The 25,072-nt window shown below is 44.9% G+C and overlaps 1 protein-coding gene across 1 annotated transcript in view; it reads left to right on the top strand.

The window, feature by feature from the left end:
• The window catches only part of LOC147662122 (intercellular adhesion molecule 1-like), a 258,970-nt gene that overhangs the window by 122,739 nt on the left and 111,159 nt on the right, over positions 1–25,072 (top strand). The window contains exon 4 of the mRNA XM_086951095.1: positions 2,329–2,643. Within this exon, the coding sequence (XP_086807221.1) occupies positions 2,329–2,643 (315 nt within the window). The remainder of the gene's footprint in view (positions 1–2,328; positions 2,644–25,072) is intronic.

Below are 25,072 nucleotides of genomic sequence, written 5' to 3'. Positions count from 1 at the left end.
GCTGCTAATATTCCCAAGGAGGGAAAGCGGCTTGGTAGGTTCAGCATACATGCCCCAGGTAGCTATGACAAAAGCAAGAGTATGCAGTTCCTAAGGAGGATAGGAGAAAGGGAGGAGAGGGTGGTTGAGTTGAAGATACCAGGTGTTTGCAAGGAAAAGAAAAGGGGGGGTAGCTCCAGTTAGGAGCAAGAGCCCTCACACACCCCGAAGGGTGTCAGGCTTCATCATCTGGCAGTTCCTCTTTGGGCCGGAGCTGCAATGCCCAAAGGGCCCCGCAGGGGGGCTCTTTGCCGGATATCTTCTCTGTTTGCCGACGTAAAGCTGAAAGGTGGTGGTGGGGCGCATGTGTAGTGAGTTGCGATAGTAGGAGGAAAGTGTGGTTAAAAATAGCTTTGGGACTCCCCAAAAACAATTTTATTCGCTGGGTTCCTAGGCTATGAATAAAAACAACCGACTAAAGAGTCGTGGATGCAGAGGGGAAATTATATCCGCTAAAGGTGATGTGTGTGGGGTGAAGGTGTTTGACATGTTTCATGCCCTACTAGGGGACGGGACCTTCATTACACTCACTCATACCCTCCCCTTAAGAGTAGATGAGGATCCCCTGGTCCTGAAGAAATGCCAATATCCAACTGGACGATTTAGGGTATGAAATATGTCGACCACCTTCACCCCGCACACGTCTCCCTGAGTTCAAGCGTGTATAATTTCCCCTCTTTAGCCATGACTCTTTAGTTGGTTGTTTTTATTCATAGCATAGGCACCCAACAAATGGGAGTCCCATACCTATTTTTAACCACACTTTCCTCCTACCATGGCTGCTCACTACACAAACACCCCACCACCACCTTTCAGCTTCACGTCGGCAACCAGAGAAGATTTCTGGCAAAGAGTCCCCCTTCGGGTCCCATTGGGCATTGCAGCATAGGCCCAACAAGGAGCTGCCAGATGATGAAGCATGACACCCTTCGGGGTGTGTGAGGGATCTTGCTGCTAACTGGAGCTTCTCCCCTTCACCTTTTCTTTTCCTTACAAACACCTGGTATCTTCAACTAGACCCTCCCTCCTCAGGAACTGCATACTCTTGCTTTTGTCATCTCTACAATGCTGCACCATGGTACATTGGGATGTACATTTATGCCGTACATGTATTCTCATTCTCACTGTTCACACTTACTACACTTGTGTGCCCTGCCATGTCGATTTCTTTGAAAACCATCAAAACCGTTTGAAAACAAAATAACATGCTATCCCATGGACCTGTTGCACATTAGAGCAAGACACACAGGCGGAAGTCAACAGGAGCTGAGCGTGGGGCTATTGCTGTAAAGTAGTCTCTCATGTATTTTAATACAAGAACTCACATGGACGCAAAAGAATAAACCTAAACAGCCAATAGCATTAGGCATGATATGAACACTCCCCAGGGTGCAGTCAAGACATGCCTGAAAAATCTCAAGCCACTGGCTGAAAGAGTCTGATCAGTGAAAGTCAATGGTTGAAAAGGTTGAACGCAAAGCCCACTCTATGCAATACATCTGTTTGAAAGCTGCACTACCCAAAGTCATACCTAAAAACAGGACACTTCAGAGAAGAGAATACTTGGGGGCAGATTTACAAGGAACTGACGCATCTGCTTAGATGACTCAGTTTCCTTGCATCACCTTCAAATGTCCTTGCATCGCCATGGATGTGCTGTATTTACAATACAGTGCACCATGGCGCAAGGAATTACAGATGCGTCAGAAATTCTGATGTACCTGTTGGAGGAAAAGTGACGCATTGTTGGAGTTTGTCACAAAAGTGACGCAACTCCAGCAATGCACCAGAAAACATAGGTAGGTCCCATGTAAGATGCCCTGCGTCAATCCTTACGCCTGGTCTGAGCAGGCGTGGGGATTTTGACGCAGTGAATGCGTAAGGTGACGCAGTGAAATCTTGTAAATTCACTGCGTCAGTTTTACGTGGCTTTTTGAATGGAACGCCCACCCTGCATACATTATACCTGGCGCAGGTATAATGGGACGCAGGGCTTGACAACGTGACGCATCTCCCTAGATGCGTCACGTCTTAAATGGGTTGCATTTTTACGCTGCTGCGTCACAAAAAGTGACGCAACAGCGGCACAAAAATGACGCAAGGGGCTTATGCCCCTATGTTTTGACAATGTCACGGTTCGGGGTCTGTTTATTTGTTTTTTACATTCCTATGATAAATTTGAATAAAAGTACATTTAAAAAATAAAATTGCAAAGTAATTGTTAGTTTGTGCTATGACACCTTCCCTTGCTTACAACGGTAAAATGTGTTTTATTTTCTGACCCTCTAGTGCCTCCTGAGGATGTAAGGATTAACATTCCCCAGGGAATGGAGGTGAGCCGGTCCTATGAAGTCACGTGTGATGTAAAAAACATTGCGCCGATGCGAAATCTCGTCGTGCTCATCAAACGAGGAAATGAGACGCTGCATAGTGAGATGTATGCAAGTGACCACACCAACGGAAGCACCAGTGTCACAGTATCCTATCGCATCACGGCACAGAGAGAGGACCACGAGGCCGAGTACACCTGCCTGGCTCAGCTCGACCTGAGGCCCAACGGGGAGCTCTTCGAGAGGTCCTCAAATACAACAGTCCGTGTTATGAGTAAGTGAACAAAACCCATGTGACTGCACAGAAGGCCTTTTCCGGTCAATCACATATCGTTGTGCTTTACTTAATATCTTTTCACATATGTGTGAATCCAGAAAAAGCCAAACATCTTCTAAGATCACAAGTCAGGAAGTGAAAAACATGTATATAGTTTGTGAACTGTTCAAAATGTAGTGACGTCATAAGATCCCCTTCAGAGATCTTCTTGGTTTGAATTCAATAGGTCTATACCTCTTTGTTGCACGTTTCTTCCATGGTTTCAAAAAATCATTTGTTAGTGACCAGGTTAATGTGCGATTCTACCTCCAGCCCTAGAAATTTGAGAGGAAGTTCTTTTCTGTGGGCTTTGCTGGATGTTTATGCATCGATATGCATCAAGATTTCAGTAGTGGAGGTGTTTTTGTGTTATTGAGCATTGATACAGTTTAAAATATCACTGCAATATGAGTTGTCTAAAACATATCTAACTGTTAGTTTTGATCCTTGCAGCATCTCCCTGAAGTGTGCGTTATTTATTTTTGGATTGCTGATCTACCGTTGGCATGTTGAGTGCTATTACAATAGGTTTATGAAGGCTCTTCTGCTCTAGAAGCTCATTTAAATGACATTTAGATTATTACATTGGTAGAACACAGAGGATATCTAGCAAGTGATTTGCCTTCTAATTGCGCTAACTGCCATGAGAGTCTGACACAACCACAGTTTTAATGCAAAATGAACAATTGATGGACAGAATGCAGAACAATGTCATACGTTCACCCCAGTACAGAGATCTGGGCCTAAATCCATAGTCGTTTTTGCTCACCATTCCATTCCAGTTCAGACATGGCCATATGCAAAAACAGTCTTGACCCTGCACCCAATGGGAACAGTCCAGCCCGAACTGCCAGGCTAGGTCCTTCTTGGACTGGAAACAAGCATCCTAGGAACGGTTTCGGGCTTTCATCCCTCATCAGCCAGGATATCTTGACTTCAGTGGCATGGAGAGCATCGGACCCACGTCTGGGCATACCCGTCCCACTCGGGGTGACAAACGCAAAAAGAACAACTGATGTACAGAATGCAGAACAATGTCATACATTCACCCCAGTACAGAGATCTAGGCCTAAATCTATGTTTTTTTTGCTCACCATGCCATTCAAGTTTGGACCTGGCCATATGCAAATCAGTCGACTCTGCGCCCAAATGGAATAGTCCAGCCCGAACTGCCAGACCAGGTCCTCCATGGACTGGAAACAAGCATGCTGGGACCAGTTTGCGAACCACAGTTTGAAGCACACAGTTTGAATTCCAAGAAATTGGTCATTCCTTTAAAATTTGTAAAGCTTCTATTTTATCTCTTTTCCTCACAAAATATAAACTGATTTAGTGGGAACTTTAGACTTGTTATTCCAGATCAATGCTTAATTTGTAAATGAATTAGGAATGGGACCCAAAAATGAGAAACAGTAGGCCTCACCTTTAAACACCAGCTCAAATTAAGCAGCAGTATAGAATCATTGTGGCCTGTGCTGTGGATCACCTTGTTTTCCTGTGTGGCACTTTCAGCTAATGCTGGCAGTTTGCATGCTGGGAGTTTTAATAGCACTGTGTGCGTGTATGTGTTTTTGACCATGCAGTCCTCTGTTTCTATTTTGCAGACCCTTCCCAGATGTGTGAGTGGCCACCAGTTCCCTTCTGGTCATTAAATGCACCCTCTCCCATTTTAGTAACAGACAAGGGGAGCCATTGTAGGTACATAATGGCCGCAGTTTATTCAAACTAATACATGGACATGAGACATCACACCTTAATGGTCATTCGCATTCCATGGATTTAAATACTTCGTCACATCAGTCATATCTCATGTTTGCTACAGCAGTTCTGTTTTGTTGGTCCATATTTATTTACTGACAGCACTTCCAGCACAGCCCTGCATGACTGCCCCAGAGCAGGTGGCTAGCATTAGCGGCTTCTAGGCTTCCTTTGCTACCGAGACCTATGTGGATAGCCATCGGACCTATCACGGTCAGCAAGTGGCGAGTCCACCTGTAGCTGACCCTTGCTGGCCCATCACCTGCCCCCATTGCCCCTGCTGTAAGGTATCCCAAGGACACTGTTTGAGCAGCTCTTCTTCCTAGGCTATTGTGCTTTCCTTGACTTTCTGTGCGTCCTATCTCTGCCAGCCTGCTGGTGGTTCCCTGGCCACCGTCAGCTCCCCCTTGCCTGCCTGTCTATGAGAAACTTAGTTGCTCCAGTACCCCAATGCAGGGGCGGTGGGTGAAATTTTAAAGTGGTGGGGCGCAAACTAATTATCATACAGCACCGTAGCGAGCGTGCGGAGCGCGCGAGCCCCAACCCCAAAAGGGGGGTTTGGGGGGATTACCCCCCCCCCCCCAAGAAAATTTTGAAAAAAAAGAAGAATAATCGTGCATTTTCAAGCAAATTTGATAAAGCAGGAAGGTCAATAAAGCAATTGTGAAAGTGCAGGTAATACATTAATAGATGGCATAACATAGGTAGCTGCTTATTCAGTATTACCACAGAGCTTCATACATTCTGTCCTATTATGCTCAGGTGCTGATTCAGACTATAAGACTTTCATGGAAATCGCAGCTCTAAGAGTAGAAGATGTTGCACAGCAGTGTAATGGTTGCCAGACTCGTTCCGCAGGAGCGTCAGGAACTTGAAGAAAAGTCTACAGTCTTCCCCTACGGCCTTCCGACTCTATTAGACTCTAGAGTAACGAATGGCACGCAAGGGGAAAACAGGGAAACAAAACAAGGAAAGGCGGGGAAGAAAAACAGTCTTGCAACATACTGAATATTAGACTCTAGAGTAACGAATGGCAAGCAAGGGGAAAACAGGGAAACAAAACAAGGAAAGGCGGGGGAAGAAAAACAGTCTTACAATATACTGAATATAAAAGAGGCAGCGCAATGCGCTGTTATCGTGATTCTGGTTGAGCTGAGCTTTGTACACACACTTCACATAGGTCCACGCAAGTACCCCAAATATAAATGGTATAAAGGTTTTCGTAATTTGCCAGGGGGAAAGTTTTGATAGGCAACACAAGCAACGAATCGTTCACCCTGCGGGAGACAGGACCGGCCAGTGAACAAAGGTGAGCAAATCTGTGTAGTCTCCAAATAGAACAAACACTACAAAACTTTTAAAAATAGAGATAACAATGCATTTCTTACCTCAATCAGAATTTTTTATATTCAACAAACAAGTAGCAGCATTCACTTTTTTGTAAATGAAATCCGTACGTCTTTCTTTCAGTGTAGCAAACTTGTCAATTACTTTCATGTTGAAGTCCGGTATCTTTTGGACTAGCTTGCTCTCTACAGATAGCATCGCCAAAGCATTTAGTCTTTCCTCTAGCATGGTGTTCCTGAGGAATGTCTTTATGCGCTTTAAGGCTGAAAAACATTGTTCAGCTTCTACTGTTGTCATTGGAGTCGTAATCACAATTTTTAGTAAAGTCACTATCTCTGTAAGTGAGTTTTCCATATGCAGTTTATGAATTAAACTCAGCAAAGTCAAGGCGCTTTTGGCCTTCCGGTACACAGGCATTCTGTAGAGTACAGATAGCTCAGTTCTCAGCTGCTCTTTTTTGAGCATAGGATATGCTTCCACAGCCTGATTCAGAGCACGCTCAGGGAAGGATTCATCATATTGTGCAAACTCTTTACTTTGCAATAAAGTTGCACTCACCAAATGTTTTGTGAATGAAAAACGTTCTTTTGCCTGCACAATTACAATGTCACATACCTCCTTTCCAATTCGAACCAGATAGGTGATGTTTTGTCTGCGGTTTGCAAAAATAGAATTCTCCGGCAGTTTGCTCTCTAAATCGTCAACCCCATCTCTCACTTTCATAATCTGTTGTACAAATGCAGATGTATTGGCTTTCACAGAGACAGTATCTTGGTCTTTTTTTTGCAACTGATCGTATAACACATCAACAGGAGTCATTATGTCATGAAATAAAAACAGTAGGAACTGAAACTCTTTCTCTTGTAGTGTTCTAATAAAGCCATGGGCTTCACCCTGACTTGTGTGATCAAAGTCTGCTCTGGATGCTATGGCGACAAAACATTTCTCAAGGCCCTCCCTCTGTTCAAAGATTAAGTTGACTGTACGAATGTGAAAGTTCCAACGAGTTGAGGATCCCCTTGGTACGCTTTTGTCCACAATCTCATGAAGGGCTTCTGTTCTTTTGGGGGAACGTGTGAAGAATGCTGCTATGCCTCCGATATCCTGAAAGAAAACTTGTATCTCTCTGATCTTTGATACCGCCTGTTGCATAATAAGATTGAGTTGGTGGGCGTAACAGTGCACAAAATGAGCATTAGGGTACACATCTCGAATTCGTTTCTGTACTCCACTAAGGCTTCCACTCATTACGGACGCACCATCATAGCTTTGTGCGATAAGTTTTTGTTTTTGAGGCAGGTCCGGGAAAATTAAGTCCAGTTGATCCAGTATTGCTTTAGTGATGGTTGCTGCACTAGAGTCACTTAAATGTGTGAAGCCATAAAATCTTTCCACAACGTTTCTGTCACTGTCAAGGTACCGAAACACTAACACGGACTGTGTTTGAGTGGACACATCAGTGGTGTCATCAGCCTGAATAGCCACAAAGTCTGTGTTTCGCAACTCTTGCACAATATGGCTTCTTATAACTTCAAGCATACAGTCAAGGAGTTCATTTTGTATTGTATTAGAGGTGCCCTTAAAGACTGTAGCACGTGCTAAATGTCTTTCCAAATCCTGGTCTATGGTTGACATTAAATCCACTAGGCCTCGGAAGATCCCAGGTTTTGAGGAAGTTTCTGATTCGTCATGGCCTCGCAATGCCAGTTCGAAAGCACCACAGAAACGAATGCAATCAATGATCTTGGATAGATTTTGTCTGTTCTTATCAACAGCTTCATTGTGTTTTTGAATGGATTTGCGATACGCATCATTTATCTGCTGCTCAATTGGTGCGTCTTCCCCCAACATTCCCAGTCTTGTCAGGTTTTCCAGATGATTTCTTGTGAGTGCATGCTTCTTTATTTTTTCAGCGATGCGCTTCAGGTCGACCATTCCTTGCCGTGTCCAAGAAAAGTCACCGCCAAACAGCAAGCAGGGGAAGCAGAACAGAGAATTTCTTATAGGGCACCCTGTAAGCCAATCAGCTTTTTTGTACCAGGCATTTGAGAATGTACGTTTTGACATTTTTCCTCTGTCCTGGGTAGTTTGCTGTAGGTTTATTTCAGGCTGATGAGGTCCTAATTGTTTTATCTGTAGTTTTTGTTCAAGTGGCCGTGACTGGAATGACTTTGTAATCAGCTCTTGTACTGTATTCATGATGGTGTGTTGCTGGCCTTACCAATATATATATATTAAAGAAACCTGTCAATAATCAAAGTACAACGTATAAGGTGCAGTGCAATAATATCAAATTTCAGTATAAATACATTATACATATATCTTGTGGATTATCCTAATACATCTCAAATGACTGCTAAAAATAGAGCCGTACTCGCTCCTGCCTCTCTGTGCCATAGTGGTTGCTGGAGGCACTGAAAGAGACACTGCTTCAGGGCCTGGAGAGTGACCCGATACATAGCCCTAACTCCCATGTAAAAAAAATATATAGCATCAGTTTCCTTACCTTTAACACTGGTCACTGGTGTTTGCTGGCTTGTAGCTGGGGTCAAGTGAGAGAGCAGCAAAGGAGGTTGGGGTCCTCTTGTTGTTTGCTTATAAACCTGTCAATAATCAAAGTACAACGTATAAGGTGGAGTGCAATAATATGAAATTTCAGTTCAAATACAAATACATCTCCAACAGCTCCCCTTCCCACAAAATGACTGCTAAAATACAGCCGTACTGCCTCCTGCCTCTCTGTGCCATAGTGGTTGCTGGAGGCACTGAAAGAGACACTGCTTCAGGGCCTGGAGAGTGACCCGATACATAGCCCTAACTCCCATGTAAAAAAAATATATAGCATCAGTTTCCTTACCTTTAACACTGGTCACTGGTGTTTGCTGGGTTGTAGCCGGGGTCGGGTGAGAGAGCAGCAAAGGAGGTTGGGGTCCTCTTGTTGTTTGCTGATAAACCTGTCAATAATCAAAGTACAACGTATAAGGTGGAGTGCAATAATATGAAATTTCAGTTCAAATACAAATATATCTCCAACAGCTCCCCTTCCCACAAAATGACTGCTAAAATACAGCCGTACTGCCTCCTGCCTCTCTGTGCCATAGTGGTTGCTGGAGGCACTGAAAGAGACACTGCTTTAGGGCTGGAGAGGGACCAGATACATAGCCCTAACTCCCATGTAAAAAAATATATAGCATCAGTTTGCTTACCTTTAACACTGGTGTTTGCTGGGTTGTAGCCGGGGTCGGGTGAGAGAGCAGCAAAGGAGGTTGGGGTCCTCTTGTTGTTTGCTGATAAACCTGTCAATAATCAAAGTACAACGTATAAGGTGGAGTGCAATAATATGAAATTTCAGTTCAAATACAAATATATCTCCAACAGCTCCCCTTCCCACAAAATGACTGCTAAAATACAGCCGTACTGCCTCCTGCCTCTCTGTGCCATAGTGGTTGCTGGAGGCACTGAAAGAGACACTGCTTTAGGGCTGGAGAGGGACCAGATACATAGCCCTAACTCCCATGTAAAAAAATATATAGCATCAGTTTGCTTACCTTTAACACTGGTGTTTGCTGGGTTGTAGCCGGGGTCGGGTGAGAGAGCAGCAAAGGAGGTTGGGGGTCCTCTTGTTGTTTGCTGATAAACCTGTCAATAATCAAATTACACCGTATAAGGTGCAGTGCAATAATATGAAATTTCAGTACAAATACAAATACATCTCTGTGAAGTGAACCACTTGCAAGTGAAACATGAGGAGAAAATTGCAAGTGAACAAATTACAAAAGCAAACGTTAAGTTACAAGAGGCAAAAGTGACAATTGTGAGCAAACAAAATACATGAGGTTGCACACGGTGCATTACAGGAGGAAAAAGTGAAGTGACGAGTTCAAGGAAAGGCCAGACCTGCTCCCTGCCTTGAGCAATGAATCATGCAGTCGGCCGCGTGCAACTGCAAGCACAATGCACCGCCCGGGTCAGGACTAGCCTAGGAGGCTGGAATGGCGGGGCCGGACAGGGTCTTCTGGTCTTCTACTTATTTATGCATTTTTATATAGCGCAGACTTTACCCAAAGGCGTCAGAGCGCTTCATAATAGGAACAGTAATGAAACATGAGGAGAAAATTACAAGTGAACAAATTACAAAAGCAAACGTTAAGTTACAAGAGGCAAAAGTGACAATTGTGAGCAAACAAAATACATGAGGTTGCACACGGTGCATTACAGGAGGAAAAAGTGACGTGTGTGTACACAAGTGACTGAATTTAGCCAGCATGCATTATCTGTTTTGGTCACCGCAGCACACAACAGCCCACGTCTAGGAAAAGGAGCCAGACGTTTTTGGTAAAATATGCAAACATAGGGAACAACTAACAGACTTGATATACATCAATATTGAACGGAGATTAAGCTCAGTATGCAAACAGAAAACCGAAAGGGACTTTAAAAGCTCTGGTAAATTAGAGGCCGTTCACCCTAACATTCACAGAAGGTCACAGAGCTGCCAAAAGATGAAAGTAGTGAGGAGACCCAAACAGTGGACTGAGGCCTGGAGTCTGTGCTGGACAGTACTCAAGTACCCCTCTAAGTCTTAGTTGGATAAGGGTGCTCTGTAGTCAGTCCAGTGGCATTGGCACGGACAGCCATTGGTCAGCAAATTAACAGAAGTGGCTTGCCAATACCCACTCTCTCATTGCATGCCAGCCCTGGTGCACTGGCAACATGATATAATTTGTCCTTGGACAATGACATAAACTTTACTATACTCTCATGTACTCCCATGCAAACACCACCACCCAGTGTTGCGACCTCAAGTTTTTGCTGTAAATGTTCTAATAAACTGTCCTGTGCTGGCCCCTGCTTCCCTAGAATCAGAAATGTTGTTTCATATAACTAGACAAATCATTCTAGCTGAGGTCTTCAAGGCAATTAGTTGCATTACCACATCGCACCGCAGAATCTGCCTTGATCTGCACAGCTCAGACTTGCATGGCTTGGGCACCTTCCTTCGCTGCACAATTCAGTATGCCATTCTGGAGGCCATGCGGCTCATCCAACTATTATCTGGCAACAACCCCTACTCGTCTGGGATTTCTGAGATGTGGCACATTGCAAAAATATGAACAGTCCATGTGTCTCACACTAGCTGTGCAATGCCACCAGTGAGTGTATTTAATGGAGATACTGTTTGCCAATGACATTCAGACTTCTTCATCATGAGCTGGAAGGCAGCATGTCTGTACAATTGGGAAACCGCTCTAGCGTGCCCTGCTGTCCGAAAAACTCCCAGGCCAGGATGCCTCTTGTTGTCTAGCAGCCTGGATAGAAAAGGCAAAACAGTAGACATTCACTGTCGAACGAGGTCCTGCTCATTGTTTTGGGGAGCAGCAGAGCAGGAGCAGTCAAAGAAATGGACGTGCAGGCATAATAAGGTCCTCAATGTAGGAGCAGAAATTCCAGAGATCTCACAAGCACCTGTCCCATCCATCGCTCTGCCTGCAGCAGACATGGCAGTACTCTCTGGGAGCAGGCCTGCCACTACAATTCATCACCAGCCATGCTGTCCACTGAGACAGGCCCCATCTACAAAAGTGAGAAAACGCGCAAGTCCTCGGATTAATTGTGTCAGAGCACTGGAGGAGGAACAAAATATTTTGGCCACATTAACTGAGAGGCGTTTTAAGAGTGCCAAGTGGCTGATGCTACCCCTACCATTAATGCTGCGTTGCTAATGTATCTGTTCTTCCAAAGATTTCTGCAAGACTTGGTCGATTTCTGTCCCACATCAGTATCAAATCTAAAAGTTCACAATACTCACTGACACTCACCAGCTATCTCGCCCTCCAACCTATGCCAGCTAAGCGGACTATAATTATAAGTAATAACATAAACATAAAGGACCTACAGAGCTGATCAAATCTGCCAGTTTACGGAAAACTATATAATGTGTCCCATAACCTGATAACAGAGCCTTGGTAATCATTAAGAACGAGACGGAAACCCTTCCCAACGAAGAAAAACAATTTAGCGTGTTACCACTAGTTCCTACACTACAAAGGGCAGCTGCAAAAGCAGCAGAAATATGGCGTCAATCTAACCTTCTGCAATAATTAATGAGCCCAGGCCAGTCAGAACATGATCGACTGCCTTGCTCATCAATAAAAGAGTTGTAGCTTTAATTGAGGTTGAGACATGACCGACAAATAGAGAAGTCTCGCATGCTTGTGTGTCTCCCCTGATGTAGATCACGAGTTCGAACCCGACAGGGCAAACAGCCACCAACCCTTGAGAGCTAAAACAAGTAAGCACCATTGCGTTAGGTAATGTCAACAGCACTTGTGTACAGCAGAAGCATGCTAAGAAGGTCAATGTGACATAGAAACAAAACAAAGATAACACACTTTCAACCACACTCACGCCTAGGTGTGCAAGGTATAGAATAGAAGACAGCTACTTATAGATAGGAGTACTAAAATCCTAAACATTTAAAGATATGTCAAGCAAAGCAAAACCAGTTATATAGGTATTGTCACAGAAATATTTTGTTTCAAAGTTGATACACAGCCCTCTAGGTGTAACAGCGTTCTCAAAGTAGCACTTATATGGGAGAGCACATGGAATTGAGTAAAGTTCTTCACATATGGCACCTCGTTTTAAAGCCTGATGCCTTGAATTTTAAAATGCCTTGACTTTGGTAAATGCTTGAATGTGGGGGCTGTTAACAGACCTGCATTATCCGCACACATAATGCAGCGATCACTGCACTCCAGAATTATATCAGAGGTACAAAGCAAATGTTTGGGAATTCAGTTGTGAATGTTCAGTAATATCTTCTCACGTGAACAGTTGTCTTGAGAAATGTTGGTATTTTAAGGTATTGGGATCCACAGCATGCACATAATTTGTGTTACTCTACTACATAATTCAGGCACGTCTGCTCTATAATGCGGTCTTCTATTTCTCCATAGCAAAATAAATCTTGGAAGAGACTGGAGTCTAATACACTTTGGGCTCCCTGAAACATAAGACCAACTTAATAAACCAGGTTTGTGCAGTTTGCGCTCCTCCTGGTTTGCAAGTAGGTGTGCAATCGCAATGTGCTCTATGAACTAACAGCTTACGTTGCAAATTTCACACTGTCAAGAAGAGGTCGAGAAATGATCTGCTTAATGAATAGCGAATAGCCAGGTTGCAATTTGTGACTCATTGCAAATGTCCGCGAACACAGAAAAGGTGGGCTGCAAGGGACAGCAGAACACCAACCTTGTATTTGCTTTGCCAACCCGGAAAAAAAATCTGTTTAAAGCGCTCTGTTTCTGTTAAAGGTACAGAGGTGTTGCTTTAAAAAAGAAATCGTATTATGCATTCATTAACGTTCCCATTTCAGTCTGGAAAAGTAAAGTCCAGTCTTCACAGAACAACTTGGACTCAATGTTACAGTGGAACACGTGACTCGAACGTGGTGCTACTGAGGCCATGAAGCAATCTGGGGAATGTATGTATAGCGCTTGTACCACCCTTAGCCTGCTTCTAACCTCTGCGGACTGAAGGAGGTGGCGTGAGAGGGGGGCTACTACGTGCCTCAAGGGAAGGCAAACGGCGGGGTGCGGGTGTGCCTATAACAGATTAACTTTGGGGGTTTTTAGTGGCATTCGGCCTTTGCATACATAGAGAGACCCACACATAGGCGAGCCATTTAAGAACACGGTCGGAGCAGGCAGTGATCTTCTGGCTGCCTGACATGCCACCCATAGCGAGTCAAGCGCGTCATCGCCCAACATAGGTGCATTAATTCCCTCTACCTGGTTGTAATACAGACAGTGAAAGAAATAGAATGCCTCTGAGCCCAACCTACCAGCTAAAAGAAGAAGTCGAGCTGCCGGAGAGATTAAGAAAGGCAACGACGAACAGGCAGCAAAACTTAGGCAAGCACAGGCTGCCGGCGGTGATGCGCTCACGGCACACTGTCTGTCAGTACTGTCTCCACTCCAGTCCAGTCCACCGACGTGACACGAGTCGACTCCACAGCAGGGCTCCACAGTCCAGTCCACACACAACCACGAGGCGGGCGAGTCGGAGTGAACCGTTACCGGATCCAACGTAGGACGACAGCAGCGCCGCCGCGCGCCAATGGCCAATAACTGCATGACTACAAGAAGTCAGATGCAGTGATTGGCCATTGTGCACTGCGGCTGAGCCACCCACGCGTGGCATCCAATATGGATTGCCCCTGCTCTGCGGCGCGGTGACCAGCCAATCCTGGAGCTGCATGCAGCGCCAGGATTGGCTTGGAGGCACACTAACTGCTCGCCCTGTCGCCCTTGTAATGCCAGGGCTGCCGAGCACGAATAAACCTGCACCCCCTTCGCCCTGTCTCAGCGTCTACATGACGCTGATGCGCATGCTCGGGCAAGTTTCTGCCCATAATTCTACTGCGCAAATTTGAAAACGTAACATGACCTGCGCAGCATTTGCTTAAGTTTAAATGCCAGCCAGCCAGGCCCCACCCCCTGCACCCTCCCTATTCCAGTGGGTGTATCCCGGCCGGAACCCCCGCCGAAAGTGCTTTATTATATTTATTTGGGAGCTCGTTGGTGCCGCAGCAGGTGCGTCCACCAGGCTTAGTGGGGCTACGCCCCTACGCCCCAATGGACGCACCGCTGCTGCCCCAATGATGTTTAGCAGAAACATGTCCATACCCACCCCGGTTAAGCGGACTCCATCCGCTACATAATATCCCGGTGTCCTGAGGTTGATGAGCCTGTGACTCACAAAATCCCCAGCCATCGCCCTGCACACTTTTGCCATTGAGATGTTTAGCTTTCGCATGGATCTCTCTACTGCCTTGTGGTCTATGGCCTCCATCCACTCCCAACAGTCTTCAATGTCCATTCCCTGGTGGCCTTGCGCTCGGAAAGCGTTGCTCGCGAGCTCCTATCAGGCCCTGCTTTACCTTCCTTGCCCTTGCCTATTCTGGGCCTTGTCCAACATTTACAATAGTATGAATAAACCATGCTTCAGCGACGCTATGCCTGATCACAGAAAAAGCTTGAGAGTTCTGAGTTCTCCTAGCATGGCATGTCTTAGGTCTCGTAGTTAGCGTATTTCACACCGGAAGTGTGCCCGCATTCAGTTTGGCTAGAAAAGCTCCAAACACCTGTCTCAGCTAGTTACCACAAACTGCAGACATCAAAAAGCTGCTCTTTCTCTTTCCTCTCATGCAACCGCTCTAGCTGTGCCTTGCAGCATGTGCTGCTCAGCGGTGTGATACAAAAGGATGGGGCCCCTGCAGAATGTGAAGAGGGGCCTCAGAGTCTCGTACATATCACTGATATTCATTGACCGTGTGCTTAATGGGGCCCCCTTGAAAGGTTGGGGTCCTCCTGGAGGGTTCGGGCCCTCCTACGCCACAGGGGCTTCATGGTCCTACGTTATACCCCTGGTGCTGTTTCTCCAAGTGGCTGCTAACTGACTCCTTGTCTGGTATTGCTTGAGTTTCCATATAGGCAGGGCTTTAAATGGGCCGGGTCTCACCGGGTCTGAGCACCGACAGTTTTTTAAAGAGTGCCTCGAAACGGGTATGTATCAGGCTCTGTTTTGTGCCCTGGCACAGGCGGTCCGTTTTTTTCCAGGCTGCAGTGACAGCAGGCACCTCGATGTGCGCTGCTCACACTGCTCACTTCTCACTAGTGGCGAAGTTATGGCATGATGTCATGCCAGGTGAGCCTGTAGGGGAAGGGAAATCATTCAAAGAGAGCCATTTTCTCTCTGAATTTCCCTTCTCATTTCGAAACCTAGGAGCAGCAATATTGTTGTGGTGTCACCAGGGCTGTAAGTGGAAGCTTTTTTAATATAGACCAGCCATAGTTACTGCTTATTTATCTTATGCAACTAACAACTATTGACAAAGCCAATAGTCCTGACTAGTAGGTATGATGTTACTTGTCACATCACATATCTGGATGCATTGACAGAAACAGCAAAATAAATGTCGGGAATCACACTATGATAAGCCTGATTTTTTTTTAGCTTATGTGTTTTTAAGCCACGCCATTAATTACATTGGCCACGGCCCTTCGGGAGAGCCCCGCCCACCCAGTTGTTTCATCCCACTTAAAGCCCTGTATATAGAAGAGATTGTCCTAGCAGTTTGGACAAAGCAGTCTGTTCTGGAGCAGAGCCAAACTGGTTTGCTAGTGGCTGGCAGTTTGAGCTAGACTCCCTCCATTTCCAGGAGCATAGTACCCAGCATACACTGCGCAAACGCCGTGACACTATTCCTGTCTGCTAAAGCAGCAACCCCTGTTAATTACCTTACCTCTCATATTGCGCCATCTCCTTCATATCTCCGCTCTGCACTTTCTTTCACTTAGTAAGGATGGATGGAGGCAAACAACAGTAGTTATTAGCCCCCTTGGGAGCCTGTGACGTGGACACTATTTCTTTCTTGAAGTCCTTGGGCTTCCGTCCTTCTGGACAGCACTGTAGGTTGAGCTCCCACTGCAGGTGGTCTGTGTGGTGTCAAATTCGGATCCTGACAAGGCGCATTTCAAATTCCATCCAACAGAGGTCAGTAAAATAGTGTAATTTATACCCATGAGGTACCACTAAATACCTATTATGTAAGGTTTTGAAGACATTTGAACTTTTGGTATGCATTATATATATATATGTGTCCCATACACTAAAGCATATTTCGCAGTTGTGTCTCCCGCCTGTTGCTGATGCCTCTCATTGTACAGATCAGCCAACAGTGTGCGCAAGGCAGCAGCGACACACTCCTGTTAGACATGGGGACTGCTTGCTCAATATTCATTATTTCTATTTCTTTAAGGATCTAATATTCTTAACATTAACAATTTACGTCACCAACATTCAAAAAAGTCTGCTGGGGTGGAAGAAGCTTTGTCCTGGGTACAGTGGAACTATGGAACTCGCTCCCGATAAACAATAAAAGTTGCCCAACTCTGCTCGGTTTCAGAAAGCTAATAAAGACCTGGCAAATTTTCAAATTAACTTAAATTATCCTCAACTGGAACTCTGGCATTCTCCTCCGCAGAGCCTAGACGCCCTCGGGCATTCATGCACTATATAAATCTTACAATCAAATCAAATCAAAGTCGCAAACACCACAGCCTGAGTTCTCTCTATTGCTAGAATAACAGTCAATCCAAGTCACAGGCAGTAATTGTATCTACCTTGAAAGTGGAGTCCTTCCTGCTGGGATTTGAACTCTGACCTGTAGGTCACACACAGATCTCTGCAGTGGACTCTCAAGCCCCCTACTTGAATGGTCTTGCAGCTGTAGAGCAAATTAAATGACTATGTAGTTTCACCTCCCCTCCCCCCCCCCCCACACACCTCAAAGCTCAACGTTTGAACTCCTACCCTGTTTCCTATTACCCGGCTTAGGCTATTTTGTTTTGCTTTGCATCAAGCAGTGTGTGAAACTGTCAAAGAGGCCAGGCTAAGTGCGGATTGTTTAAAATCTGTTTATGAAAGATTATATCACAACTACAGAGGACCACAGGGAATCTGAGTGTCAGTGAAGACATGAACAGAGACTTGCCTCAAGTGCTGGGCATTTGATTATTATAAAACTTGAAGCAAAATATTGTCTTTGGGAGGCACTGAAGATCATTTTCTGTTTGATGTGTATGGAGCATGCGCTAATAGCGAGCATAGCCAGTGGAGTACCTTGGGGGTGTGGGGGGTGTGTGTTTGCGGTGTGACATCCCCTTAAAAATGTATTTTGTTGTAAATAGTTGGGTACAAGGGCTTTCAGTCGGGTATGATGAAGTGTCTGTCAGACTTCACCTTGGATTTATGCCCACACTGACAAACACACACACACACTCACACACACAACACACGCACTCTCTCTCTCTTCTCCCTCGTCTCTGTTTTGAAGGCATTAAAAATGCTGATTAATGGTACTAAAAATGGTGTGTTTTAAGTGCCTCTCACTATCTGCCGCCCTTTCTTGTTCCACTTCCCCTTGAGTCTCCCTCATATCGTGCTTCTCATTTAATGTGTTTTAACAACATATTCCAGCTCAATTGTTGAGAAATCTGAAGCTCACCCTGTCCCCCATTCCCCTGTTGCCCCCCCAATTTTAGAGACCAAGCTACGCCCCTGAGCATAACATATTCTATATCTAATTTAAAGGGCTTTGTTGAGACATCTTCAGCCATTGGCTTTTTTTGCCCTGGAACTTTCAGTTATTGGTTTGAGACATTATCAATCATATCTTTGATCAGGCCACAGGAGTATTTTAGTCTCACCTTTTTCCTATTGGCTGTTTGGGTGTGTCTTTCCACCTCCATGGGAATGCACGAGGAACTATTGTGCATCTGAAATCAGCTGGCGAATAGCACAGAAGCACCAAGGACAAGGCACGGACAAAAGCACGTGAATGAACAAGCATGCGCAGTGCAATAGGTCGCGAATTTGAGCTATTGACAATACCTTTTATTTGTGTTTTGGTTTTTAAAACATAAATAAACTGAATTGCCATTTACAATGGCAATGGCTTAAACTCTTGCAAATGAGAGACCTATTGCAGAATTTACATCACACACCTATGACCTCCTTAAAGGCATTGCTGAGTTGCCCCCTGCTGTCTCAGTTGGCCACAGAAGAGCTCCCCATTTGCTACGAGTTAAACAAGTTGGGGGTCACAACTGGGCATGAGAGACCCTCCTGCCCTCCTGCAGTAAGAGAAACTCATTAAAGAAAATAGTGCTTACAGAGTAAAGAAGACGTACCGTGTAACAACCGAAGTAAAAGGGCAAATCCTCATGGGAGGTTACAAATGAAGACAAGGTGGTACTAAGAAGGGATTAACAAGCCTAATAACGAATCAGAAGCCAACATTTATGAAGGACAATGACACAAGCCAATGACAAATATGGGCGGGGAGTAGGCGGGGCTTCATGAAAATACTCCAATACAACATGGCTCGCAGAGCAGCGCAAGCGCTGCCCAGGCTCGTCCTGAAAATGGATGCTAAAAAACAGAAAGTAACCCTTAGGACTCTGACAATTTTTCTGGGACTTTTTTCCTTTGCTCGCTCCACAGTATGTCTGGGTGCATTGGCAAAGTGAATATGGTGTATTTTCCCCTCCAGGAAGGCCTCTTGTTTCTAGTCAAACACTGCCACCTAGTGTTTATGATTAATTGCTAAAATGTTAGATGCACCTATAGCAGATATGCTCCTTGTTAAAGACACGGTAAAGGAAAAGATGCTTTCGGTGTAAAATATGCCCAGGTTTTCATACATGTTATTGCACCACGTGAAAATAAAATGTAGCGAAATCACATACATTTCAGATGATATTTTAACATGTATATTTTTCTGACCATTTACAATCTATTTGTTGCAGCTTTATATATAACATGAATTTGACCAGAGGGTGTTAGAGTGCTTTACAAGCAAACCAGATGAAGTTACACATTTCTTTTAAAGCACAGGGAGTTTAATGCAGACACAACACACAGTCCAGCTTGGTATATGCATACTAACGTATGTACGATTTGTGTTGTGCTGTAGCTAAAAGTAACATAATGCAGCACAATGTGCTGCCTTGCATTATTTTGCATCAATGGGACGTTCAATGGGTGGTGCGTGGGCTTCCCAATGCCTTTACCCATAAATTTTGAAGCAAATCCTTGTCTGCAAAGAATTGTAGACTTGAATTGGTGGCAAAATCCTGCTCCTCCCTGCGGTTTTGTAATGAGGAGAAACACTTTTATTTCTATTTATTTCTCCTCGTTATCCCTCTTCGCATGTGAGATGTATTCTGCAACACAAATATATAGAAATTAATTTGCCTGAAACCATAGTTTTGTGTAGCAGGAACACTTTCATGCACAAAAACTATGCTGACCACAATACAGACACCCTTGCACTATGGCACAAGGGTGCCTGAGATGGTGCAAGGATGCTGAAAGTGTGGCAGCACAGGGAGGGTGCTTCTTTGTGAATATGGCGCTATTCTGCTCTCTCCAGTTCATGCAACACAGTGCAGTAACTTTTCTTGCTGCCTTGCGTTGCTTCAACTCTTTGTAAATCCGAGTCTAAAGGATTTGTCCAGGAGTGCAGGATTTTGAGCAGAGGTGCGGATTCAAGCCTACTTACTCAGTCCTAGGGTCCTCAAGTCTGGCTGCGAGGCCGCATTTCCTGGCCATGAAACAATTCTTGCCTAAAAGATGTGACACTTTTAAACAATGCATGCCTAGAAGATGAGACACTTTTGAACAATGCATGCCTAGAAGATGAGACACTTTTAAACAATGCTTGCCTAGAAGAAGAGACAAGACAATTTTAAACAATGGGCCTAGCAGATGAGACAATTAAAAAACATGCTTGCCTAGAAGATGAGACAATTTTAAACAATGCTTGCCTAGAAGATGAGACAAGACAATTTTAAATGATGCTTGCCTAGAAGATGAGACACTTTTGAACAATGCATGCCTAGAAGATGAGACACTTTTAAGCAATGCTTGCCTAGAAGATGAGACAATTTTAAACAATGCTTGCCTAGAAGACGAGACAAGACAATTTTAAACAATGGGCCTAGCAGATGAGACAATAAAAAAAAAAAGCTTGCCTAGAAGATGAGACAATTTTAAACAATGCTTGCCTAGAAGATGAGACAAGACAATTTTAAACGATGCTTGCCTAGAAGATGAGACTATTTTAAACAATGCTTGCCTAGAAGATGAGACAAGACCATTTTAAACAATGCTTGCCTAGATGATGTGACTATTTTCTTTCCTCTCTACTCTCCTTGTAATGATGAGGTCCGCAGACGAATAGTGATCATAAGTATAATTTATTATCATAAGCACCAACACATACGCTCCGTGGTGCAGAGCGCACAGCCTGCCGAGCCTGCCACCAGCTGTCATCTGTCAACATTCCAGAGGAGACAGCTAGTGACGTGGGCGCCGGGAGTACGGTGTCCTAGACGGGACAAATGTAATCACAACACATCCTCCTCCTCCTAGAGGGAGGGAAAGCAACCAGGGAAGGGAAGAGAAAGGGGAAGAGAGAATGTAGGAAAGAAGGAAATAAAGACAGTAGAGAGAAGAAAAAGAGAGAGAAAAGGGTGAGATTGGGGGAAAAGAACAACCAGTAAATGAGCTGCAATATTTTTCTAAACATGTGTGGTAAAAATACATTTCATTGCTACTCACAAACATAATCTGACAATTTTATGGGTGGTAATATTCTCCGTCCTGTTCTGCTGGTGACTTGGTTCAAAGCACGGTTAGGAGCCTGTGGGGATGGTAACCTCCTACTTATTCCACTTGCACCTGTCCTACCCGGCTCACAGTGATTGGAAGAAGTACTGCCCAACTCAAGACTGGGAAACCCAGTGGTGTCGATTGCTTGTGGTTCTTCGGCAGTCTCTTCATCTGACCATTCAATACATGCCCTACCTAAACCTTGTGTCTGTTCTTGGACCACGTTCTCAGGTCTCTCTGGTTTGTTTTTGCACTGTGACAGGGCAAAGAAATGCCAGACTTTGCCATAGCTGAGCAAGGCTGAATTGCAATACACCTCCTGTACTACTTGTGGCTCTGTGTATCTATTGTTGCCCTTGCCCACATGTCCACTTCTCTTCACCCTCACAGTGTCCCCCACATCCAGAGTTACTGGTCTGCAACCGTGTTTTTCATCATACCTATCCTTGTAGTTCGCTTGTGCCAACTTCAATTTCTTCTCAACCTGCTCTGTAGACCATATAACTCTTTTAGCTGCCTTGGCCAATCCTACATTATCTTTACACAAAGGTGTCCTGCCCCGCATAAGTTCAAATGGACTGTGGCCAGTCGTAATGCATGGTGTGATACGATACGCCCACACCGTTTTACACACTTCCTGCCTCCATCTCTTCTTGTTGTTTTTGGCCAACTGAATAATCCCTTTTATGACTCTGTTGAACTTCTCCACCGCTCCATTGCCAGAGGGGTGGTACACTGATGTAGTTTTGTGACTCACTTTGTTTCTCAGAATATAATTTTTATAGGTGTCAGAGGTGAACTGTGGGCCATTGTCACTGACTATGGTTTTGGGAAGACCTTCCCGCGTGAAAACCTTGTCAAGAAATTTCACCACATTGACCGCATCAGGTTGTCAAGAACTTTACTTCTGGCCATTTGGAGAAGTGATCAATGAGAACAACCATGTACACTTGTTCCCCATTGTCCACTACCGGTCCCATAATGTCTATCCCTACTCTCTCCCACGGCATGGATGGGCAGGGTATGGGTTGCAATGGTGGTCTAAAGGTCACTTGAGTTTTATCAGAGTTTAGACATGAGGAGCAGTCCCTGACGACCCTTTCGACTTCCAAGCTCACCCCTGGCCACCAGTAACTGTTCTTAACTCTGTTCTTAGTTTTAGCTATTCCCAAAGGCCCCTCGTGGCAAATGTCCAGCATCCTTCTCCTTAGTGTGGTGGGTGATACAACTTTCCTCCCCTTAGCAAAAACCCATCTTAATGAGATAGTTCATGTTTCACCTCTGTAACGACCGGATTCTCGAACCAGATGGGATCAGCTCCTTAGAGCACCTCCAACCCAGTCGGAACGTAATCACCTCCCTCCTTAGGACGTATTTACAATAGGTATATAGGTATATAGGTATATATCTGGTACCTAAGGATGGGGAAATAGCAATATACACGCATAGGTTTTCTACAATATCCCACTCATACCAGTTAGTCTCACGGCCACTTAGACCCAGACTAGTCTACCCTGGGGCAGTTCTGATTACTTACCATTACACACTGACCACAGTCAGTGCTCACTCGGCACCTCTGCAATCCTGCGTGCCTACGCACTGGTCTGCAGCCCTAGTGCTCTCTTCCTCACAGCCCGGCCCACAATCCGGCGGACCTAAGCACTGGTGTCCCCCCCAGTGTTCTCTAACTCACAGCCCGATCCGCAATCTGGCGGATCTAAGCACTGGTGTCCCCCCCAGTGTTCTCATTAACGCCGCTTACCAACGACGATCACTCTCCTATGAATACCTTTGGAAGGAATCTCTCATTAGCTACTCGGGATATGATACTACAATAATAGGAATTATCATAACTTGCCAAATTAAAGCATGTATCCGGTATTCTATGCATTAAGGGGTCCCTCTCTCTCCCTCATTACTCAGTCACCTCTTACCTGACCGGGAATTACCTCCGTTCATGAAAACAATGCCTGACTAGAAGAACAGATTACCCTGATTGAACAAGAATACGAGGCACATGTTGGTTCACTAAGAACTGGGATATTTTATTACAATAATCATGAAAACACAATACTATACTTATAACATATATCCTGCAAAGAAAAGTGAAAGGTTAGAATGTGCACACTATGAATAATGGGGTGGACGTCACCTTATGGACACGAAGTCGGGGCTCGGCAGTCATCTAGGTTCCCTTCTCGTCTGTGCCTTGGCTCGTCTTGGAATCACACCTCAGCAGTCACGAGTACACGTCTGCACCACTATGCTCTATCTTCTCTGCTTTCCTCCAAGTTACTGGAACCTTCCTTTTATTGGCTGCCGTCTCTCTCTTTCTCTCTGGATGGTCTGCGCTATTTCTCTCTTCTCTTCAATCTTTCTAAGAGAGTATCAGCTTCATGATCTTTCTCGGACTTCAAAATGGCGACTGTCCGCCTGGAAATAATTAAGGGCAATGATGCTAATGGCTAGCTGCCGCCTACAGACTGACTGACTTGCTGCATCATACTTTCGCTAATATGGAAGCCTGTCCTTTCATGGAAAGTTACGGCCAGTAACCTGCCGCCCACCAAATTCTTGTACCTCCCCGTACCAAGGACACGTTCCCAGCTGGCCAGCCTGATGTTGTGTCTTCGGAATGGAGAAAAATACAGTCTTTCGATAAGGGCCAGCCTGAGCCGGTTCTCTCCAAGCGAACAACACTTCGAAACTAAAACATTACACTTGACCTAGAAGCCTCTCAAGCTGCCGGGGCAGAAAGCAAGATGGAGTCTCTCCCGTTTGAGGCCTACAAGGCCCGAAATAAGCATAACTCCATAGAAGGTATACTGCAAAAGGACGGATTATCACTAATACTAATGAATCTATCCCCTAACATAAGTTTATAAGCCCTGATCTAAGGAAAAGGGTACGAAAGTGCATTACTGTGCCCTTTGAATAGGCCCTGTCTATGGTTCTAATCCCTGCACTAGAATGATAATAGACTAGAGTCATATGCAATCATCCTCCCTCAAAGGAGGGCCGAAAAAGTCGGTCAGAACAACCTCCCAGAAGGGCTTTAGTCTCTCTGTTAAGGTACTCTTTGAGCCCCAAACTTTTTTTACCATTTCAATTACTTCACACAACGTCTTGTCCTTGTCTTGTTCTACATTCCATTCCTTTAGTGAAATCCCCTCTAAATCTTCTCTCACACTGGCGACACTTTCACCACACCTTTCACGTTCTGGCAATGGCATACCACTTAAAAAGTCTGCCACAACATTCTTTACCCCAGGTACACACTCCACAACATAATTGTATTCCAGCACTCTCATGGACAAACCCGCCAGCCTTGGTGACGCATTGTACAACCCTTTAGTAGTGAATACCTTTGTCAAAGGTTTGCGGTCTCTGCGAAGAATAACCCTGCCACCCCAGAAAAACTGCCTAAAGTGCTCTAGTGCCCATATGCATGCTAGTGCCTCACGTTCAATGACCGAAAATTTCTCCTCACTCGGGGTCAAGGAGCGTGAGGCAAAGGCAATGGTACACTCCTTTCCATTGACATCTCTCTGGGATAGTACTGCACCCAATCCTTTGCAACTAGTGTCTGTTGTTATTACATTCTGAAGCATAGGGTCAAAACCTTGCAATGGAACAGATGAGCATAGTTCCTTCTTCAACGCTGCAAAAGTACCGTGGCACTCATCATCCCATATAAACTTATCCTTTTCCTTTAACAATTGCCTCAGTGGGTAAGTCTTGTGTGAGAAGTTCTTTATGAACTTTGCTTAGAATTCAATCAATCCTAGGAAGGACCTTAGTTCCTCCCTGATTTTTGGCTCAGGTGCATCATTGATGGCTTCCAACAGCTCCTTCTTGGGACAAATACCTTCTCCTGATATCTCATGCCCCAGGAAATTCACCTTGCGACATGCAACTCTGCACTTTTTGTGCTCCGCCGTCAAGCCCTTTGCTGCCAGAGTTTCCAAAACTTGTTGGACCTTATCGTCGTGCTCTTGTCGGGTTTTCCCCATGACAAGGATATTGTCCTGAAACGTTA

The sequence above is a fragment of the Lissotriton vulgaris genome, unplaced genomic scaffold, assembly GCF_964263255.1.
Source record: "Lissotriton vulgaris unplaced genomic scaffold, aLisVul1.2 SCAFFOLD_261, whole genome shotgun sequence".
In the NCBI taxonomy this organism is placed as follows: Eukaryota; Metazoa; Chordata; class Amphibia; order Caudata; family Salamandridae; genus Lissotriton; species Lissotriton vulgaris.
This window is presented reverse-complemented; position numbering and strand designations above follow the sequence as displayed.